This window comes from Rhagoletis zephyria, unplaced genomic scaffold (assembly GCF_001687245.7).
Source record: "Rhagoletis zephyria isolate East Lansing unplaced genomic scaffold, Rhagoletis_zephyria_1.1 Rzeph_scaffold_00071, whole genome shotgun sequence".
Lineage (NCBI taxonomy): Eukaryota > Metazoa > Arthropoda > Insecta > Diptera > Tephritidae > Rhagoletis > Rhagoletis zephyria.
Window position 1 is genome coordinate 102,156 of NW_016157155.1, and position 18,678 is coordinate 120,833.

General features: G+C 33.8%; 1 protein-coding gene across 8 annotated transcripts in view; it reads right to left on the reverse strand.

The window, feature by feature from the left end:
- C1GalTA (Glycoprotein-N-acetylgalactosamine 3-beta-galactosyltransferase 1) overlaps positions 1-18,678 on the reverse strand; it is a 347,855-nt gene that overhangs the window by 82,929 nt on the left and 246,248 nt on the right. For all 8 annotated transcript variants that reach the window (XM_017627275.1, XM_017627288.1, XM_017627295.1 and 5 more), the window contains 2 exons: positions 11,248-11,758; positions 11,083-11,179 (listed from right to left, as the gene is read on the reverse strand). In XM_017627275.1, coding sequence (XP_017482764.1) covers positions 11,083-11,179; positions 11,248-11,758 — 608 coding nt within the window. The remainder of the gene's footprint in view (positions 1-11,082; positions 11,180-11,247; positions 11,759-18,678) is intronic.

Below are 18,678 nucleotides of genomic sequence, written 5' to 3' on the forward strand. Positions count from 1 at the left end.
TGAAATACACTCGGAGGTTTGCCATTGCCTGACGAGGGGCGACCGCTATTATAAAACCACTTTCCTGTTTTCTATTTTTTAATGTTGGGTTGAACCGAGCTTGAACCCAGGCCCTGCGGAATGGTAGCGCGCACTGCTAACCACTACACTACCGCGGCCGACTATATGAGAAGTGGACGTAATTTTAGCCCGATTGCAAATATTTTGCAAATTTTTTTGTGTCAAGTACAATAATTATAAAAATATTCAACAGTTTGCTATTTTGTGCCAAGGCCAATAACTGTGACATGACAATGACACACATAATTTAGTATTTTATTCATGGTATTTCAAGTATTTTTTATGCAGCTCTTAATATAGCCACATATGTATTTGCACCAGGAAGTAAAAATTTTGCTCAGTAAAGAATAAAGGGAAAGTTTTGCCCACATAATATTTAGCTGGTATTTCCAAACACACATATGGTATTTGCTCGGTTCGTAGTAACAATACTTGATGTCTGTCATAGGTACTATATGGGAGGTAAGCGTGGTTATTGTCTAATTTTGCCCATTTTAAATACCGTCCGTCCTTAGCTCAAAACAAGTAAAAGCAGCGCTGTCTTCGGCTATGCCGAAGGCTTCATACCTTTCATGAACATCTGAAAACTTTACTTTAACAGATTACTGTATTTGAATAAATTTATATATTCACAGCACACATAGATAGAGGAGTTACAATGTGGGTTTTTTATTCAACCGTTTTAAAAAATGAAGGTATCACTGTGACACAATTGCAAATCGGAAAATTGCTTGTGTGCGTTTTTTAAGACACAGCTGCATGTCGTAAACTTACTTGTGTAGTGCAAAATTTCATGTTCGTAGCTGCATAAATGGAGAAGTTATAACAAAGAATCTCATATCTGAACAATCAGTTGTATGGGAGCTATAGGTAACAGTGACCCGATCTTTGTTATTTTCACTGTAAGAATTCTGTTGACAATAGTTAGAAGTATTGCAAAATTTCATGTTCCTAGCTGCATAAATCGAGGAGTTATAACGAAAATTTTCATAACTGAACAATCAGTTGAATGGGAGATATATGTTATAGTGACCCGATCTTTATTATTTTCACTGTAAATATTCTGTTAATAATGAGTGAAAATGGTGGGAATTTTCATGTGTAGCTGCATAAATGGAGAAGTTATGGCAAAAAATCTCATATCTAAACAATCAGTTGTATGAAGGCTATAGGTTATAGCAACCCGATCTTCGCCATTTTCATTGAAAGTATTGTTTTGATAATGAGTGACAACAGTGCAAAATTTCATGTTACTAGCTCCTTAAATGGAGGAGTTATAACGAAAAATCTTATATCTTTATATCTGAACAATCAGTAGTATGGGAGCTATAGGTTATAGTGACCCGATCTTTGTAATTTTCACTCCAAGTTTTCTGTTAATAATGGGTGGAAGTATTGCAAAATTTCATGTTCTTAGCTGCATAAATGGAGAAGTTATAACGAAAAATCTCATATCTGAACAATCAGTTGTATGGGAGCTATATGTTATAGTGGTCCGATTCTTCCGGTTCCGACAAATAATAAATACAATATAAAAATACACCCACCTACCAAATTTCATCCGGATATCTCGAAAACTGAGAGACTAGATTGCATACAAACAGACGGACAGACAGACTGACAGACAGACGGACATGGCTAAATTGACTCAGCTCGACGTTCTGATCATTTAAGTATACATTTTAATGGGTCTATCTTTTCTTATTCTGGTACTTACAAACATCGGACCAAAGTTATAATACCATTTCATGCTCATGAAAGGTATAAAAAGTAGGTACACTCACCAAGTTTTGTTAAGATATCCCAATTTTCACCTAAATTATCAATTGCAGAGGCGGACAAACGGACGTACAGACAGACACGGCTTAATCGATTTCTCTTATCAGGTTGAGAATTTTGATATACATACATATGTATACATCTATCTCGATTTCTTTAGGCTGTTACAAACAACCGTCATTTGAACAAAGTTATAATACCTTTGTGCATAAATGCGCTCGGGTATGAAAATATTTGGCGCTTACCTTCAGTGCACTCTAATTAGTTGTTAATTGTAATGGGACAATAACAATTAACAACAAATTAATTGTTAATTGTAGCGGTAGCAATTAACAATCAATTATTTGTTAATTGTGATTTTCTGCAGTTAACAATTAATTAGTTTTTAATTGTTTTGTGAATTTTATTAAAAATTAAGGGTTAAAAATACCTACTACATAGGCCTGAGAGGTCTGCGTTAAGACATAGAGAATCCTGAATAAGACTGATGAATGGTGAACTTTGCAGGGTATTGCCGTCAATCCCATCAAGACAACCCTATTCTTTTTTACGCGGAAATGAAAATTGGCAAGAACTAGGGTCTGAGACCGGCTATGGTATTCTAGGTGTATATAGTGTTAGCCAGACCAATCACCACGTACTCTGCTGTAGTATGGTTGCGTAGAACCATTCCTAAGTGCAGAATAGACCATACAGTGAACTCGCGATAATATTAACACCCTAACATATGAACATCCCAAAATATGAACACTTTTTCGCTACCATTGACTACTCTAAAATATGAACTTTAAGCAAAAGCTCCAAAATATGAACATTATTGTTTTGAAAAGTTTCTAACAAATTTGAAGCGCTTGGTAATTTGGGGAACCCCCTTGTTATTTGCATTGAAAATGTCCATACGTGTCGCTCGGGAATGCTTACAGTGAATAACTTCATGTTCGGTTTTCTTATTGTTAAATATGAAAAACTTGCTTTAGAAAAAAAATTTTCATATTGTAAAGTAGGTTTTGTATTTCATTTATCAAGTCTCAGCTAATAGAAAGTTTATGTTTTGTATGAGATTGCTTGGAAATTTAGAAACCGGTTATTGTGGTAGACAAGAGGACTGTTAAGGTATTACAATACCCTCCATAGGTAATTTTTAATTACTTGAACACCACGATTATTCTAGATGCCAAAAATAGGGGAAATCCGAAAGTGGACCCAAGACAACATGATATACATAGGTGACACAACAGCTGTGTTATCGTAATGTGGTACAGTATACCACGTTATCCATATACCATACTAGCTTATACCCGCGGGTTTCACCCCACGTTTTTATACAGATATGAAAAATAATTTAATGATGCTATATTTTATTTCTGTGCCCATTTTGTTATAGCTCGTTATTTTTTAAGCGAGTTAAGGTATTTAGGCCGTTTAAAACTAGAAATTATAAAATCTCGTCTGCGCGCTAGGCATACGAAAGCTATCAATCCCTCTAAGCTTACCTTAAAATGGTTCCAGGGATATGACGCGTGAACGTGTAACCTTCTTGGAGGTGCCACGGCGGGTTCTAATATTTCCAACTCAAATTTAGTAACCTGGCCTTGATAAAATACCACTCCTCATTACTGTAGCAAATGCCTCAAGAGGTATGTATGCATCATGATAGCTTTACATTATAATTCCGAACCAGGCTCTCCCTTTTCCATTAAATGAAATTTTTCTGTCAGTACGGCACTCATAAAATAAATCTCGATAACAAATTTAAAATACTTCCAGAGATTTTCTATCCTCCCAGAGATATGTATTAAGAAATTTTTAGTATGTATGGGAGGCGACATGCCTCCTTTTTTATTAGTTCACATTTTTTCCATGAGCAATTGCTACATTTTGTATACACAACTCCATACCAAGTTCCAGTATTCTTCCACAAACACTTCCAGGGATATGTGGCAAGAAAAAGTCAATTTGTACAGGAAGTGCCACGTCCCTTTTTCTTATAACCCTAATCTTCGTCCATGAATTTAGAATTGATTTAACATACCCCAGTACCAAGTCCCAGTACTCTACCATGAACACCTCTAGAGATATGCAATATAAAACAGTAAATTTGTACGGGATGTACCATGCCCCCTTTTCGAAAAACGCAAATTTTTCTCCATTAATTTTGTATACACATCTCGGTGCCAAGTTCCAGTCCTCTACAATAAATACCTCCAGAGATATGCAGCATAGAAAAATCAATTTGTATGGGAGTTGCCACACCACCTTTTCCAATAACTCCAATTTTTCTTCATGCGTATGGTATTAGTTTCACATACATACATTCATATGTATTTCCATACCAAGCTTGAGTACTTTACCCTAAACATTTGAAGAGATATGCAATATGAAACTTTCAATCAGTGTGGGAGGTGCTACGCCTCTTTTCCAAAAACGTCCATTTTTCTCCGTGAGTATGAATACGATTTCACATAGTGTTGGCAAAATGTTAATCTGATTAAAGATTAAAAATTAACGATTAAATGTTAATTGCGTTTGACGATTAAAATTAATTAGTCGTAATCAACTGTACGATTAATGATTAAATTTTTTTGATCGCTAATCGCTGGCTGCGACTACGATTAATTAGTTTTAATCATTAATCGGTAATCCAATGAACGCAATATCTGATTAAGTTGTCTAGTTTGTCCGAATTTTGAAACCAAACACCAGTTATATTAATTGTTTTGTGTCTTACGCTTATAATATAAACAAATTATCTATAATTATTGTTATTAGCAATACATACACAAGAAACTTTTACAAACCTAGTTTGTAAAACGTTTGTTGGTATAGATCTTAATGAAAATGCACATCAAATTGCTCAGATTGATGAGGAAACCCACTTAGACATACCGGCTTAACTTGCTGTGTGTGCACAGGAAAATTCCAGCATAAATTAATTAATCACCAAACCTACTTGATCAAATTAAGGGTTAATGATTAAAAATTAATTTTTTTAATTGCGGTTACGATTAACTGTTTAGTCGGATTAAAATTAATCATGATTAACTGTAATCAGATTGAATTTAATCGAGTGAACTAACTAATTAAAACATCAATATATTAATGCCAACATTGATTTCACATACATATCTCTATACCAAGTTCCAGTTCTCTCCCACAAATACTTTCAGAGATATGTATGTAATATGAAAATTCCAATTTGTATGGGAGGGTCCTTGAGTTATCGGAATTACTTTCAGTCAAAGACCATCCTTGCGAAATCCGTAGTAAGTGTACGAAATTTCGTTCTGATCGGGAAACCGGTTAAGGAAGTAACCTCTTTTTCAATCCAGGTCATAAACCATCTGTGAGCAAAATTTCATTTTCAAACAGGTGGAAATCTTTAAAAAAAAGTAGCCTATTTTCCAATCTAGGTCATAAGCTATCTGTGTGCAAACTTTCATGCAAATTAGTTCAGTCATTTCCACGTATTAATTTAATTTTACTTATCAAATAGGTGGCAACTCCTAAATAATAGCCTATTTTCCAGCGTAGGTCATAAGCTATCTCTGTACCAAAATTCATGCAAATCTGTTCAGTCGTTTCCGCGTATTAATTAAATTAAACTTTTTAACAGGTGGCAACTCTTCCAAAAAATAGCCTCTTTTCCACTGTAGGTCATAAGCTATCTGCTTGCAAAATTTCATGCAAATCCGTACAGACGTTTTCGCGTATTGATTTAATTAAACATTTCTAACAAATGGCAACTCTTAAAAAAAATTAGCCTATTTTCCAAAAATAGGCCATAAGCTATCCGTGTGCAACATTTCATGCAAATCCGTTAAGTCGTTTCCGCGTATTAATTAACTTAAACTTTTTTAACAGGTGGCAACTCTTAAGAAAAGTAGCCTATTTTCCAATCTAGGTCATAAGCTATCTGTGTGCAAACTTTCATGCGAATCCGTTCAGTCGTTCCCGCATATTAAATAAATTAAACTTTCTTAACAGGTGGCAACCCTTAAAAAATAGCCTATTAACCAATCTGGCCCATAAGCTATCTGCGTACAAAATTTAAGCAAATCCGTTCAATCGTTTCCGCGTGATGATTTCCCAAACATCCAAACATACAAACTTTCACATTTATAATATTAGTAAGATATAGTAAGATTACCCTAAAATTTTTGAAGTAGGTATTTTTTGGTTTCTTTTAAATTTTTCTCAATAACTTTGTTATTTTTGAATAAAAGTAGTATTTAATTGAAAAATATTTTATAACTTAAGTTTCACTGTTTTCGTATAATAAATAATAGTTACAATAAAGCTCGTACATTTGCTACATATCTAAAAATACCTATACCACAATACCCGAAGTTCCGTTGCATATGCGGTTTGTTTATTTGTGTAACAAATAAAACGAATACAAGTTTCTTTTAAAGTTTTAAATAAAACATCTTTTTTTTAATTAATGAAACTTGTTTTTTATACCCTAGCGCACTTGTGCACAAGGGTATATTAATTTTGTTCACATAACGGTTGTTTGTAACAGCCAAAACGAATCGAGATAGATATAGACAAATGTATACATAAATGCTCAGAACGAATAGAGAAATCGATTAAGCCATGTCTGTCTGTCCGTCCGTCTGCCCGTCTGTCCGTCCGTCCGTGTAAACGATAAACTCGAGCAAATATTGAGATATCTCAACGTTCCGTTAATCCAAGGTAGATTGGTATTGAAAATGGGCGAAATCGGACTGTAACCTCACCCACTTCCCATAAAACGGTAATTTCCAGAAATACGAAAACTGCGATATTTTAGTAACTACTGAAGATAATTCACTCAAAATTGATATTTACAATAATTTTCAGACGAAAAATAAGAATATTATAAATTTTTGGAAAATGGGCGTAGCCACGCCCACTTATGGTTACATGTGTATATCTTGGTAACTGCTGCACCAATTTCTTCCAAACTTGGCACAGTTGTTGGCCTTTATACAGCATACTAAATGGCCGAAAATTTTAAAAATCGGCCAATAACCACGCCCACGTCCCATATAACGGTAATTTTCGGAAATACGAAAACTGCAATATTTTAGTAACTACTGAAGATTATTCACTCAAAATTGATATTTACAACAATTTTTAGACGAAAAATAGGAATATTGTAAATTTACATGTGTATATCTCGGTAACCGTTTTACCAATTTGTACCAAACTCGGTATTTTTATTGTGCTTGCCACATAAAAGCAAAGAGTTGAAAATTATTGAAATCGGACTAAAATTACGGCCGCTTTTCATATAAGGGTAAATTTGAGAAATGCTTGAAACTTCAATATTTCGAAATTTAAGGAAGCTAATTTACTTAAAATTGATACACCTCGGTTTACCATGTAGCGGTAGCTTTCGGAGAGGTGAAAATCATATATTTAATATTTGCGCCGGGTATTTATTGTTCCACTCCGCCCGAACTTAGACTTTCTTACTTGTTTAAATCTTGAGCCTTTCGTAAATATGAACAATCTCGCAAAAATTAACAGGCTTGGTTTTAATTAGTTCATATTATCGCGAGCTCACTGTATATGAAATTTCAGCGAGTTTGTAGTACGGGAACTACTTTTGACCGCAGCTTATATAGGGAGGTCCCATTGTGCGTCGGCGATATCACCTTTGCCAGGCCTCTGCAACGTATAAGTTAATAAGCAAAATTATACACTAGTGTATGGGGACGATGCAATGATGAGCTGTATGAGCTAGGGCTGGGACTATCCGCATATTCGAATATCCGGATATCCATGCGGATTATCCGTTGACACGAATAAAATCAGGATAGTATGAATATCCTGTTAATATTCGTTTGTGCAATTATTCGGATAGCCGGATTTACGCAGATCCGGTTAATATTCCTATTTTCGGATATCCAAAAAAGGTCAAAAACGATACTTTAATTTCCCAATCCCAGGCGCTCATATGCAGTAGGAAGTTTTCTATACGCATAAAAGTATAAACAGAATCAAATCGATCAGAGAAATTCGTCGAAAGAAAGTTCGCTGCCAAAATTTAAACGCACTGCAGTATATGAGATTGCTCACAATCAAAGCGACGACGAAGTTCGTCTGACGAAATTCGGCAAGAATAGATTTATTTTTAATTTTGCCGCTGCCGCCGGTAACAAAATCAGCTCTCAGTGGAAAAGTAGCTTTGTTTCCCCATTTTTGGTGATTCATCTCTTCGATTTTGCATTTTTATATTTTTTGTTTGTCATTTATTTGATGCGAATTTCTGTTCTGTTTTACTAAGCATTTCTGTTCTGTTTTCTTGCGGCGAATATCACCCGGCGGCATCGCTCCGACCGACGAAGATCCCATAGCGATTTGGTTATGTTTATATTTTAAATTTGTTTGTTGAACTTTTTTTCGTTTGAAGAAGACTTTGAAATTCCAAAGTGGAATATTGGAAATTTAAAAATTTATACAAACAATTTTGTACGTAGAAATAGAAAACTTCTTACTACACATTTATGAGCACTTGGTGTTGGGAAATGAAAATATCGTTTTGATAACGATAAATTCAGAGTAACCGGATTTTTCATTTAGGAATCCGGATATTCGAATATCCAGATTTTTCGTTATCAAAACGATACACGCTGGGGGTAGCAGAGGAAGAGGGAAGCCCCCACTGCGATGGAAAACCAATTAGAGTCAGTTGGCACAGAAGTGAAGCAACTAGCGTGCTTTGTTGGACTCGGCCAAAATCGCTTAGGCGGTTATAACGCCAAATAAGAAGAAGAAGTATCAGGATGGTTTCGGATGCAGATGTACATGCATGTGGGGAAAGTTTTATCTTTAATCACCGTGGAGTGGACACCCATTATTGGGCATCTGGTTCAAGCACACCAAGTATCCTCTAGGTAGCAACCGAGCACCCTTCCGGACACAAGCTAATGCGAGAAGGCAAACCCCCAACAATCGGTAGTACGCTTTCTTATGTCCATTTTTTTTCTTATATAACCACACCTCTCTTATATACAAAAATACAGCATGTAGAATTTTCTATATCTTGTAATCTTTATTTCCGTATTTTTTATTTATAAGTTAATTAATTGTTATTTTTAAATAATTGTTTCATAGAACAATTGAAAAATGTAATTGCAATTAAATTAATTGCAGTGTGCAATTACAAATTTAATTGCAATTTAAATTTTAATTGCAAATAATTTAATTGCAATGCACAACTAAAAGTTTAATTGCAATTAATTTAATTGTAATGTGCAACTTTTCAATCAAATAACGAGATGATTAAAAAAATTGCTTGAATTATGCCCAACACATAGCCTTCTAAATATCAATGTAGGTAGGTATTTGTTAAGGATTTGGCCATTAACTAGAGGAAGCATATAGATTTACACCTCTACGATAAGACCCATTATCGGCTACGCATCTGTGGTGTGGTGGAGAAGGCTCTTACTTCGGCATTAGCGAAAAAGATGTGCTTACCAAATTTCAAACGGCAATCGCCGTGTGCTGAATGGGATGTTTCCCTACAACACCTGTGTCTACTCTTGATGCACAGCCTAACGTACCGTCGCTAAGTGTCTTTTCCGGGGGGATTCTCTCAAAGCCACTTGTAGAGACGGAAATTGCTGGAGCCAGAGATCTAGACGTTAGTGTATTCTTAATGTCAGAGGATAGTACATAAAATCTTTTCAGCACACGCAAAGATCCTCCTATTTCCTTGTAATTACAATGTAAGAAGGAGCTATAAGCAACAGCGTGTACGCAAATTTGGGCACCTATAAAAGATTACGTACTTCTCTTTTTTACTTTGAAAATAGTTGTACATTTTCGATGGGCACCTGAATACATATTTGAAACAATAAACTACTTAGTTTTATTATTAATACACTTCACCGTGTTTCCTTTTTTCTTTTATTTGACTTACACCTCGGCGCTAACGTGCAACTGATTCTTGCCACAAATCCGCTAGATGTTCACGAGATGTATACCAAATTAGGTTGAGATCGGTCAAGTAGGTTTTGAGATACACATATACGATATAATTTGGCGGTGCCACCCCCATTTTCCTAAAATTTCCTGAAAAACCACTTCTTTGCTAAAGACCGATTGTATATATCAATTTTGAATAAATATTAATGAATTCTTTAGCCACACTGCTCAAAAAATCTGAAAGTCCGGCACATAAACAATATAAATTCAAGGCCGTATTTATGAAAAGTCGCCTAAATTCGACAATTATTTTGCTGGTGCAATAAATGGGCTATCGGTTTATTTAAAAATATATTTAATTTTAGATAGTACTACATATTTTTAAATTGTGGAAACTATCGATGGTCAAAATTTAAAAAATTTAGAGAAATATGGGTTTTTTATCTTACGCGCTAAAAAGTCCCAACAAGCCAAGTCTGACAAAAGATTTTTATATACCATTTTAAAGGCCTATATATCCTCTTCTCAGATCACATTCGGTCTTTGAAATCGAATCAAAACTAGTCATTCAAAAACACATAAATCCACAAAATCTTATTTTCGGACCTAAATCGACAGGTCGCGACCTCTAAATGACCTTGGAAAAATAGATAAAAATGGGAAATAATGCTTCTCATAAAAACGAATACAAGAGGGGGTAGGGTCTTGAAATCTCAAAAAAAAAAAACATTTTCGATGGGTACCTAGGGTATGTATATATGTATAAAAAATGTGCAATTATTTTTAGTATGTATTACCTTAAATTTCGAAGGCGATGAAGCGTGGTGGCTCTAGGACGTCAGATTATTTGGATACTCGCAAGATAAGTAAAATTCGTTCTTCTTTCTGCTAATTAGTTTAGCCCACGAAAACTGTTTATCCCGCAAAGGAAATTTTAACATACATATCGTTTTTAAAACGCCGTTTTGTAGCTAACTATTGTGTATTAAAAAGTATTAGGTTGGGTCTTAAATTGAACTGTTTAGGATGCTGGCCTAAACACACTTGACGACCGAAAAATACAAATATGTATGTCAAAGGCCTTTAAAAGCGAAACCAAGTTTCAAGTACCGCTCAAAGATTTCTATCACTATGAAAATGAAGAATAAAAAATTTTTTTTGAAATTTCAGAAGCAGTGGTGAAGGATTTGGGACAATCTGAACTGACCTGAATAATTTCAAATCATGCAATGTTAGAAATTTGGCGATCTTGCTCCACGCTAGAAAATGCCAAAATTTCTCCTAGCGAACTATACATTATTTTTTTAAACCTAATGTAGTTACCTGTTTCGTGAAAGGCTTAAATTTGCAGCCAAAATATATAGGCGTCTGTGGCGAATAAGGATATAACATGTATCGCATATTTTCTATGACAGCATACCTAAAATATAAGAGGCAAGATTTTAATTAACATAAATAAACATTTTCAAAAATATCCTCTTTACTTACGTATCATCGTCCGCTTTATAGAACCAATCTGCCTCGTCCAAGTGATGGGCATGTATGTATTTGAAAGCCTCCTTCGTCTTCCCCCATAAATTGTTGCGACCCTCACCTACCGGTAACGCCACCGAGCCCAGCTCTTCATCTTTCTCAGTACTCATAAACAAAAGCTTATTACAACGCCGTCCCCACGTTCGCTTAACGTGGCGTGCCTTGGACTTGTGATTCTTGGGATTTGTCATAATCCAACACAGTACTCGAACTTCGTTAGTTAATTTTGTGGCTAAACTATTATTTTCGAATGCATGCTGATGTGTGCCAACATCCGCTTCCGGTCCCTCCTCGCCGAGCATATCATGACTGTTGTGTGGGTCATTTATGTCGCCATGTTTATGTCCCGCATATGGGGAGTATTCGGGATGGGAAGGCGTTGACATTATGAACATTTCCGCTAGACAGAATCCGACAACCAGTCCCACTATGAGCGAAAGCAAGGAGCGTCGATTCGATCGAGTTCCTGTCGGAATGAGAGGCGTGTGATTTGTCGCCATTGAAACTTAGTTAAACAAAAAGCAAAAATATGTGGAGTATTCTTAATAGGTGATTTTCTTATTTAAGAATATAAATATAATGAGTAGACGCGAGAACTAATTGAATATGTTGTTGAACGTGACATTTTCTGTCGAATGCCAAGTTTACAGTAAAAATAGTTTTTAAAGTTCTTCAGTATGCTCTACCAACCTTGCAGAATATATGTGCATACATACATATGTATGTACATTAGGGTCGTCCAAAAATGCATGTGAAAAAGTAAAGTCGGAATTTTTATGCTCTCACCCCTAGGATTGTCCTATACCTAAAAAAATATACTCTTATTTTTTTTTTTTGAAATCAAAAAATACTTAAAGTCGGAATTTTTATGCTCTCACCCCTAGGATTGTCCTATACCTAAAAAAATATACTCTTATTTTTTTTTTTTGAAATCAAAAAATACTTAGCGGTCGCTTAAAGTGCCCAAAATTTTCCACGTATTTTATATGAGCAAAAAAAAAATCGTAGACATGGTATAGAATCTTAAAAATCAATATTTTGCTACCAGAAAACTCTGTTTATCAGGAGGAGATTCCCAATAATAATACCCAATTGTTTATTTAACCATTTTTTTGTCGCAACTATAATTTATAGGTCCGTCAAAAACCCACAAAAACCCCGAAAAATGCAATGGGACGACCAATAAAAAATCGTTAGTATTAAAAAATGGGTAAATAGGCAATTCCGTATTATTATTGAAAGTATCCTGAAGACAACCAGAGTTTTCCGATTCTGCGAAAAATTTTATTTTTCCCATATAAAAATACATGGAACACTTTAAGCGCTTTGAGCGACCTCGAAATACTTTTTCATTTCTATATAAAAAAATGAGGGTATACTTTTTTCAATATAGAACAATCCTAGGGGGTGAGAGCATTAAAATTCCGGCTTTATTGTTTTTTGGACCGCCCTAATGTACCATAGTAAGTGGAACAATAAAGTATGGGTACCAAATATTTACTATGCATAGCTCACACTTGAATAAACAAAATGTTCTTTATGTATTTAATTCATTCGACTTATGTCGTCAATGTTGCGCTTGGAACGGAAAAGATTACAATCGTTTATACTACATATTAGAATGAGGCCCGTTGTACGGGGTTGGCTGGGGGGTCATTACTATCCATCTTCATACTTATTTCTAAATGGTATTTTTATGTTACCAAACGATAACTCCTTTAATATTTTGTCAAATTTCTCATTTTGAAGGGGGGAAGCTCACGTACATGCGAAAAATAGTCACGTTGTTAAAATTTAGCTATTAATTAAAAAACGGGGGTTTTAAAAATCTCAAAGAACTGTATCTGGTCAATAAAGCGCCATATCTTCCATAATACTTCATCAAATTGGATGATAGAAACACCATTTTGAGGGAAAGAGGTGTTAAATGAAAGGCTTTGGGCCTTAGATTTGCAATAAGGTTTTACTTTTTCGAGAAGAGCTGCCACCTATTAAACAATTAGACTCAAATTATTTAGTAATATATGCCATTCATTCGAGTTTAAAAAGTGAGGTATTAAATTAAAGGGTTTGGGCTGTAGATTTTCAACAAGATTTTGCTTTTTCGAAGAGACGTTCTACTTTAAAAAAATTTAATTAGTCTTTTTTTAAGTTAAACCAATTATTACCCAAGTAATTTTAAGCAAAAAAAAACCGACTTAAAAAATATATATATATATACTAGCTTATACCCGCGGGTTTCACCCCACGTTTTTATACAGATATGAAAAATAATTTAATGATGCTATATTTTATTTCTGTGCCCATTTTGTTATAGCTCGTTATTTTTTAAGCGAGTTAAGGTATTTAGGCCGTTTAAAACTAGAAATTATAAAATCTCGTCTGCGCGCTAGGCATACGAAAGCTATCAATCCCTCTAAGCTTACCTTAAAATGGTTCCAGGGATATGACGCGTGAACGTGTAACCTTCTTGGAGGTGCCACGGCGGGTTCTAATATTTCCAACTCAAATTTAGTAACCTGGCCTTGATAAAATACCACTCCTCATTACTGTAGCAAATGCCTCAAGAGGTATGTATGCATCATGATAGCTTTACATTATAATTCCGAACCAGGCTCTCCCTTTTCCATTAAATGAAATTTTTCTGTCAGTACGGCACTCATAAAATAAATCTCGATAACAAATTTAAAATACTTCCAGAGATTTTCTATCCTCCCAGAGATATGTATTAAGAAATTTTTAGTATGTATGGGAGGCGACATGCCTCCTTTTTTATTAGTTCACATTTTTTCCATGAGCAATTGCTACATTTTGTATACACAACTCCATACCAAGTTCCAGTATTCTTCCACAAACACTTCCAGGGATATGTGGCAAGAAAAAGTCAATTTGTACAGGANTACATACATACATTCATATGTATTTCCATACCAAGCTTGAGTACTTTACCCTAAACATTTGAAGAGATATGCAATATGAAACTTTCAGTCAGTATGGGAGGTGCTACGCCTCTTTTCCAAAAACGTCCATTTTTCTCCGTGAATATGAACATGATTTCACACAGTGTTGGCAAACTGTTAATCTGATTAACGATTAAAAATTAACGATTAAAATGTTAATCGCGTTTGACGATTAAAATTAATTAGTCGTAATCAACTGTACGATTAATGATTAAATTTTTTTGATCGCTAATCGCTGGCTGCGACTACGATTAATTAGTTTTAATCATTAATCGGTAATCCAATGAACGCAATATCTGATTAAGTTGTCTAGTTTGTCCGAATTTTGAAACCAAACACCAGTTATATTAATTGTTTTGTGTCTTACGCTTATAATATAAACAAATTATCTATAATTATTGTTATTAGCAATACATACACAAGAAACTTTTACAAACCTAGTTTGTAAAACGTTTGTTGGTATATATCTTAATGAAAATGCACACCAAATTGCTTAGATTGATGAGGAAACCCGACTTAGCCATACCGGATTAACTTGCTTTGTGTGCACAGGGAAATTCCAGCATACCTTAATTAATCACCAAACCTACTTGATCAAATTAAGAGTTAATGATTAAAAATTAATTTTTTAATCGCGGTTACGATTAACTGTTTAGTCAGATTAAAATTAATCATGATTAACTGTAATCAGATTGAATTTAATCGAGTGAACTAACTAATTAAAACATCAATATATTAATGCCAACATTGATTTCACATACATATCTCTATACCAAGTTCCAGTTCTCTCCCACAAATACTTTCAGAGATATATTTATGTAATATGAAAATTCCAATTTGTATGGGAGGGTCCTTGAGTTATCGGAATTACTTTCAGTCAAAGACCATCCTTGCGAAATCCGTAGTAAGTGTACGAAATTTCGTTCTGATCGGGAAACCGGTTAAGGAAGTAACCTCTTNAAGTAGCCTATTTTTCAATCCAGGTCATAAACCATCTTTGAGCAAAATTTCATTTTCAAACAGGTGGCAATTCTTAAAAAAGTAGCCTATTTTCCAGTCTAGGTCATAAGCTATCTGTGTGCAAACTTTCATGCAAATTAGTTCAGTCATTTCCACGTATTAATTTAATTTTACTTATCAAATAGGTGGCAACTCCTAAATAATAGCCTATTTTCCAGCGTAGGTCATAAGCTATCTCTGTACCAAAATTCATGCAAATCTGTTCAGTCGTTTCCGCGTATTAATTAAATTAAACTTTTTAACAGGTGGCAACTCTTCCAAAAAATGCATCTTTTCCACTGTAGGTCATAAGCTATCTGCTTGCAAAATTTCATGCAAATCCGTACAGACGTTTTCGCGTATTGATTTAATTAAACTTTTTTAGCCGGAGGAAACCCTTAAACAAAGTATCCTATTTTCCAACCTAGCTCAGAAGCATTCTGTGTGAAAACTTCCATGCAAATCAGTTCACTCATTTCCGCGTATTAATTAAATTAAACATTTCTAACAAATGGCAACTCTTAAAAAAAATTAGCCTATTTTCCAAAATAGGCCATAAGCTATCCGTGTGCAACATTTCATGCAAATCCGTTAAGTCGTTTCCGCGTATTAATTAACTTAAACTTTTTTAACAGGTGGCAACTCTTAAGAAAAGTAGCCTATTTTCCAATCTAGGTCATAAGCTATCTGTGTGCAAACTTTCATGCGAATCCGTTCAGTCGTTCCCGCATATTAAATAAATTAAACTTTCTTAACAGGTGGCAACCCTTAAAAAATAGCCTATTAACCAATCTGGCCCATAAGCTATCTGCGTACAAAATTTCAAGCAAATCCGTTCAATCGTTTCCGCGTGATGATTTCCCAAACATCCAAACATACAAACTTTCACATTTATAATATTAGTAAGATGTATATATATACAGTGAACTCGCGATAATATTAACATCCTAACATGAAAATCCCAAAATATGAACACTTTTTCGCTACCATTGACTACTCTAAAATATGAACTTTAGGAAAAAGCTCCAAAATATGAACATTATTGTTTTGAAAAGTTTCTAACGAATTTCAAGCGCTTGGTAATTTGGGGGCCCCTAGTTATTTGCATTGAAAATGTCCATACGTGTCGCTCGGGAATGCTCACAGTGAATAACTTCATGTTCGGTTTTGTTATTGTTAAATATGCCTCAAACATGTGATCCAAAATTTTAAATTTTTTTAACTGCAAGAAATCAACTTTATTTGTTAAAAAACTTGCTTTAGAAAATAAATTTTTAATATTGTAAAGTAAGTTTTGTATTTCGTTTATCAAGTCTCAGCTAATAGAAAGTTTATTTTTTGTATGAGTTTGTTTGGAAATTTTGAAAACCGGTTATTGTGGTAGACAAGAGGTCTGTTAAGGTATTACAATACCCTCCATAGGTAATTTTTTATTACTTGAACACCAAAAATAGGGAAAATCCGAAAGTGGACCCAAGACAACATGATATAGGTGACACAACAGCTGCGTTATCGTAATGTGGTACAGTATACCACATTATCCTAACCTTATATACCATATTACCCTCATATTTTTGAAATAGGTATTTTTGGTTTCTTTTAAATTTTTTTTAATAACTTTGTTATTTTTGAATACAAGTAGTATTTAATTGAAAAATATTTTATAACTTAAGTTTCACTGTTTTGGTATAATAAATAATAGTTACAATAAAGCTCGTACATTTGCTACATATCTAAAAAAAATACCTATACCACAATACCCGAAGTTCCCCTGCATATGCGGTTTGTTTATTTGTGTAACAAATAAAGCGAATACAAGTTTATTTTAAAGTTTTAAATAAAACATCTTTTTTTTTAATGAATGAAACTTGATTTTTTAATTCTTGAGCCTTTCGTAAATATGAACAATCTCGCAAAAATTAACAGGCGTGGTTTTAATTAGTTCATATTATCGCAAATCCGATGCAAAAAGGATTATCCAAATCGGTTGACGTGGTTAAAAGTTATGCGGTAACATACATAAACAAAAAAAAATTCCGACGAACTGATAACCTCCTCCTTTTTTGGAAGTCGGTTAAAAATGGGTATCAAGAGAAATGGATTTGAAAAGATTTTATTCTTAACTTCACTGTAGGGGGTTACCAACTGTTGAAAGAAATCAAATTCAATTTGAATTATGTAATACAAATATTTATCACTATATGTAAATATTTTTAAGACGGTTGCCACCTGTTTGAAAATTCAATTATGTGATATATGAAAATACGGGTGTGACGTGAAAGATTGTTAAGAAATATTTAGTTCGAACATTAAGAATATTTGAAGAGGGTTACCACGTGTTCAAAAAGTGATATTCAAACTATGTAAAAAGTTGGATAAGTTAATAAAAGACTGATTGCAGGAGGGTAGCCACCTGTTTACAAATCAAACTCAATTAAAATGGTGACAATTAGGTACAGTCAAACCCGCTTAAGTAAGCCCCCCCCCCCCCCTTAAGTACCTAACCCGCTTAAGTTCCCAACATTTTTCGGCACCGTGAATTTTTTAATGTGTTCTGAAGAAAATACCTCTTTTAAGTACCTCCCCGCTTATGAACCCAACTTGCCTAAGAACCTAAATTTTTCGTACCCCATTTACCATTTTGCTTATAGTTTTCCCCTTTTAAGTGCTTTTTTTAAAGTTCTTCAAACATTTACATATTTTGAAATTCAGTGGTAGCGCTACACACCTTCGGCAAAAAAATTCTAAAAATCAACGGTAATTTTAGCCACTTGAAACTTGCGCATTATTACACTAAAATTGAATGGGATATAAAACTGTACACTCATAAAAAATTATAACACTTCTGAAAAACCAGTTTGAAATTTTGATGATTATTTTTCAGTTTTCTGCAAAATTTTAAGCTTATATTTTAAGTTTCTATGGTATTTGTTAGGGAATGAATTTTTTTTTTTAAATGAAAAATTTTAAAAATTAAAAAATAAACATAAGTTGCAAACAATATCATTTTGAATTTGTTCCAAAATGATATGCCCTGTTTGTGTGTATGTATAAATATGTATAATCAATGACTTTTTAATTTAGTTCTTGTGAAAATGACATAACTTTGCTTTATCTGTTTTTTGTTTTTTAATAAAGTTTTCCTTTGTGTTTACTGGTTTAAATAATGCTTCATATACTTCATTAGATGTTCATGTTTTATTCAAGGACTTATTTATGTAAGTTAACAAGAAGATGTAACTACATCACAAATTATGTTCTTTTAAGTTCTCAACCCGCCTAAGTACCTCAATAAATAATATAAAAAAAAACTTTTTAATATACAACGCTTTTATAAATGGACTAAAAAGTAGAAAATAATACTTCTCAGTCCCATAGAATTTGTTTTGATAACTTTTGATTTTGAAATTTTAGCAAAAGTCATTAT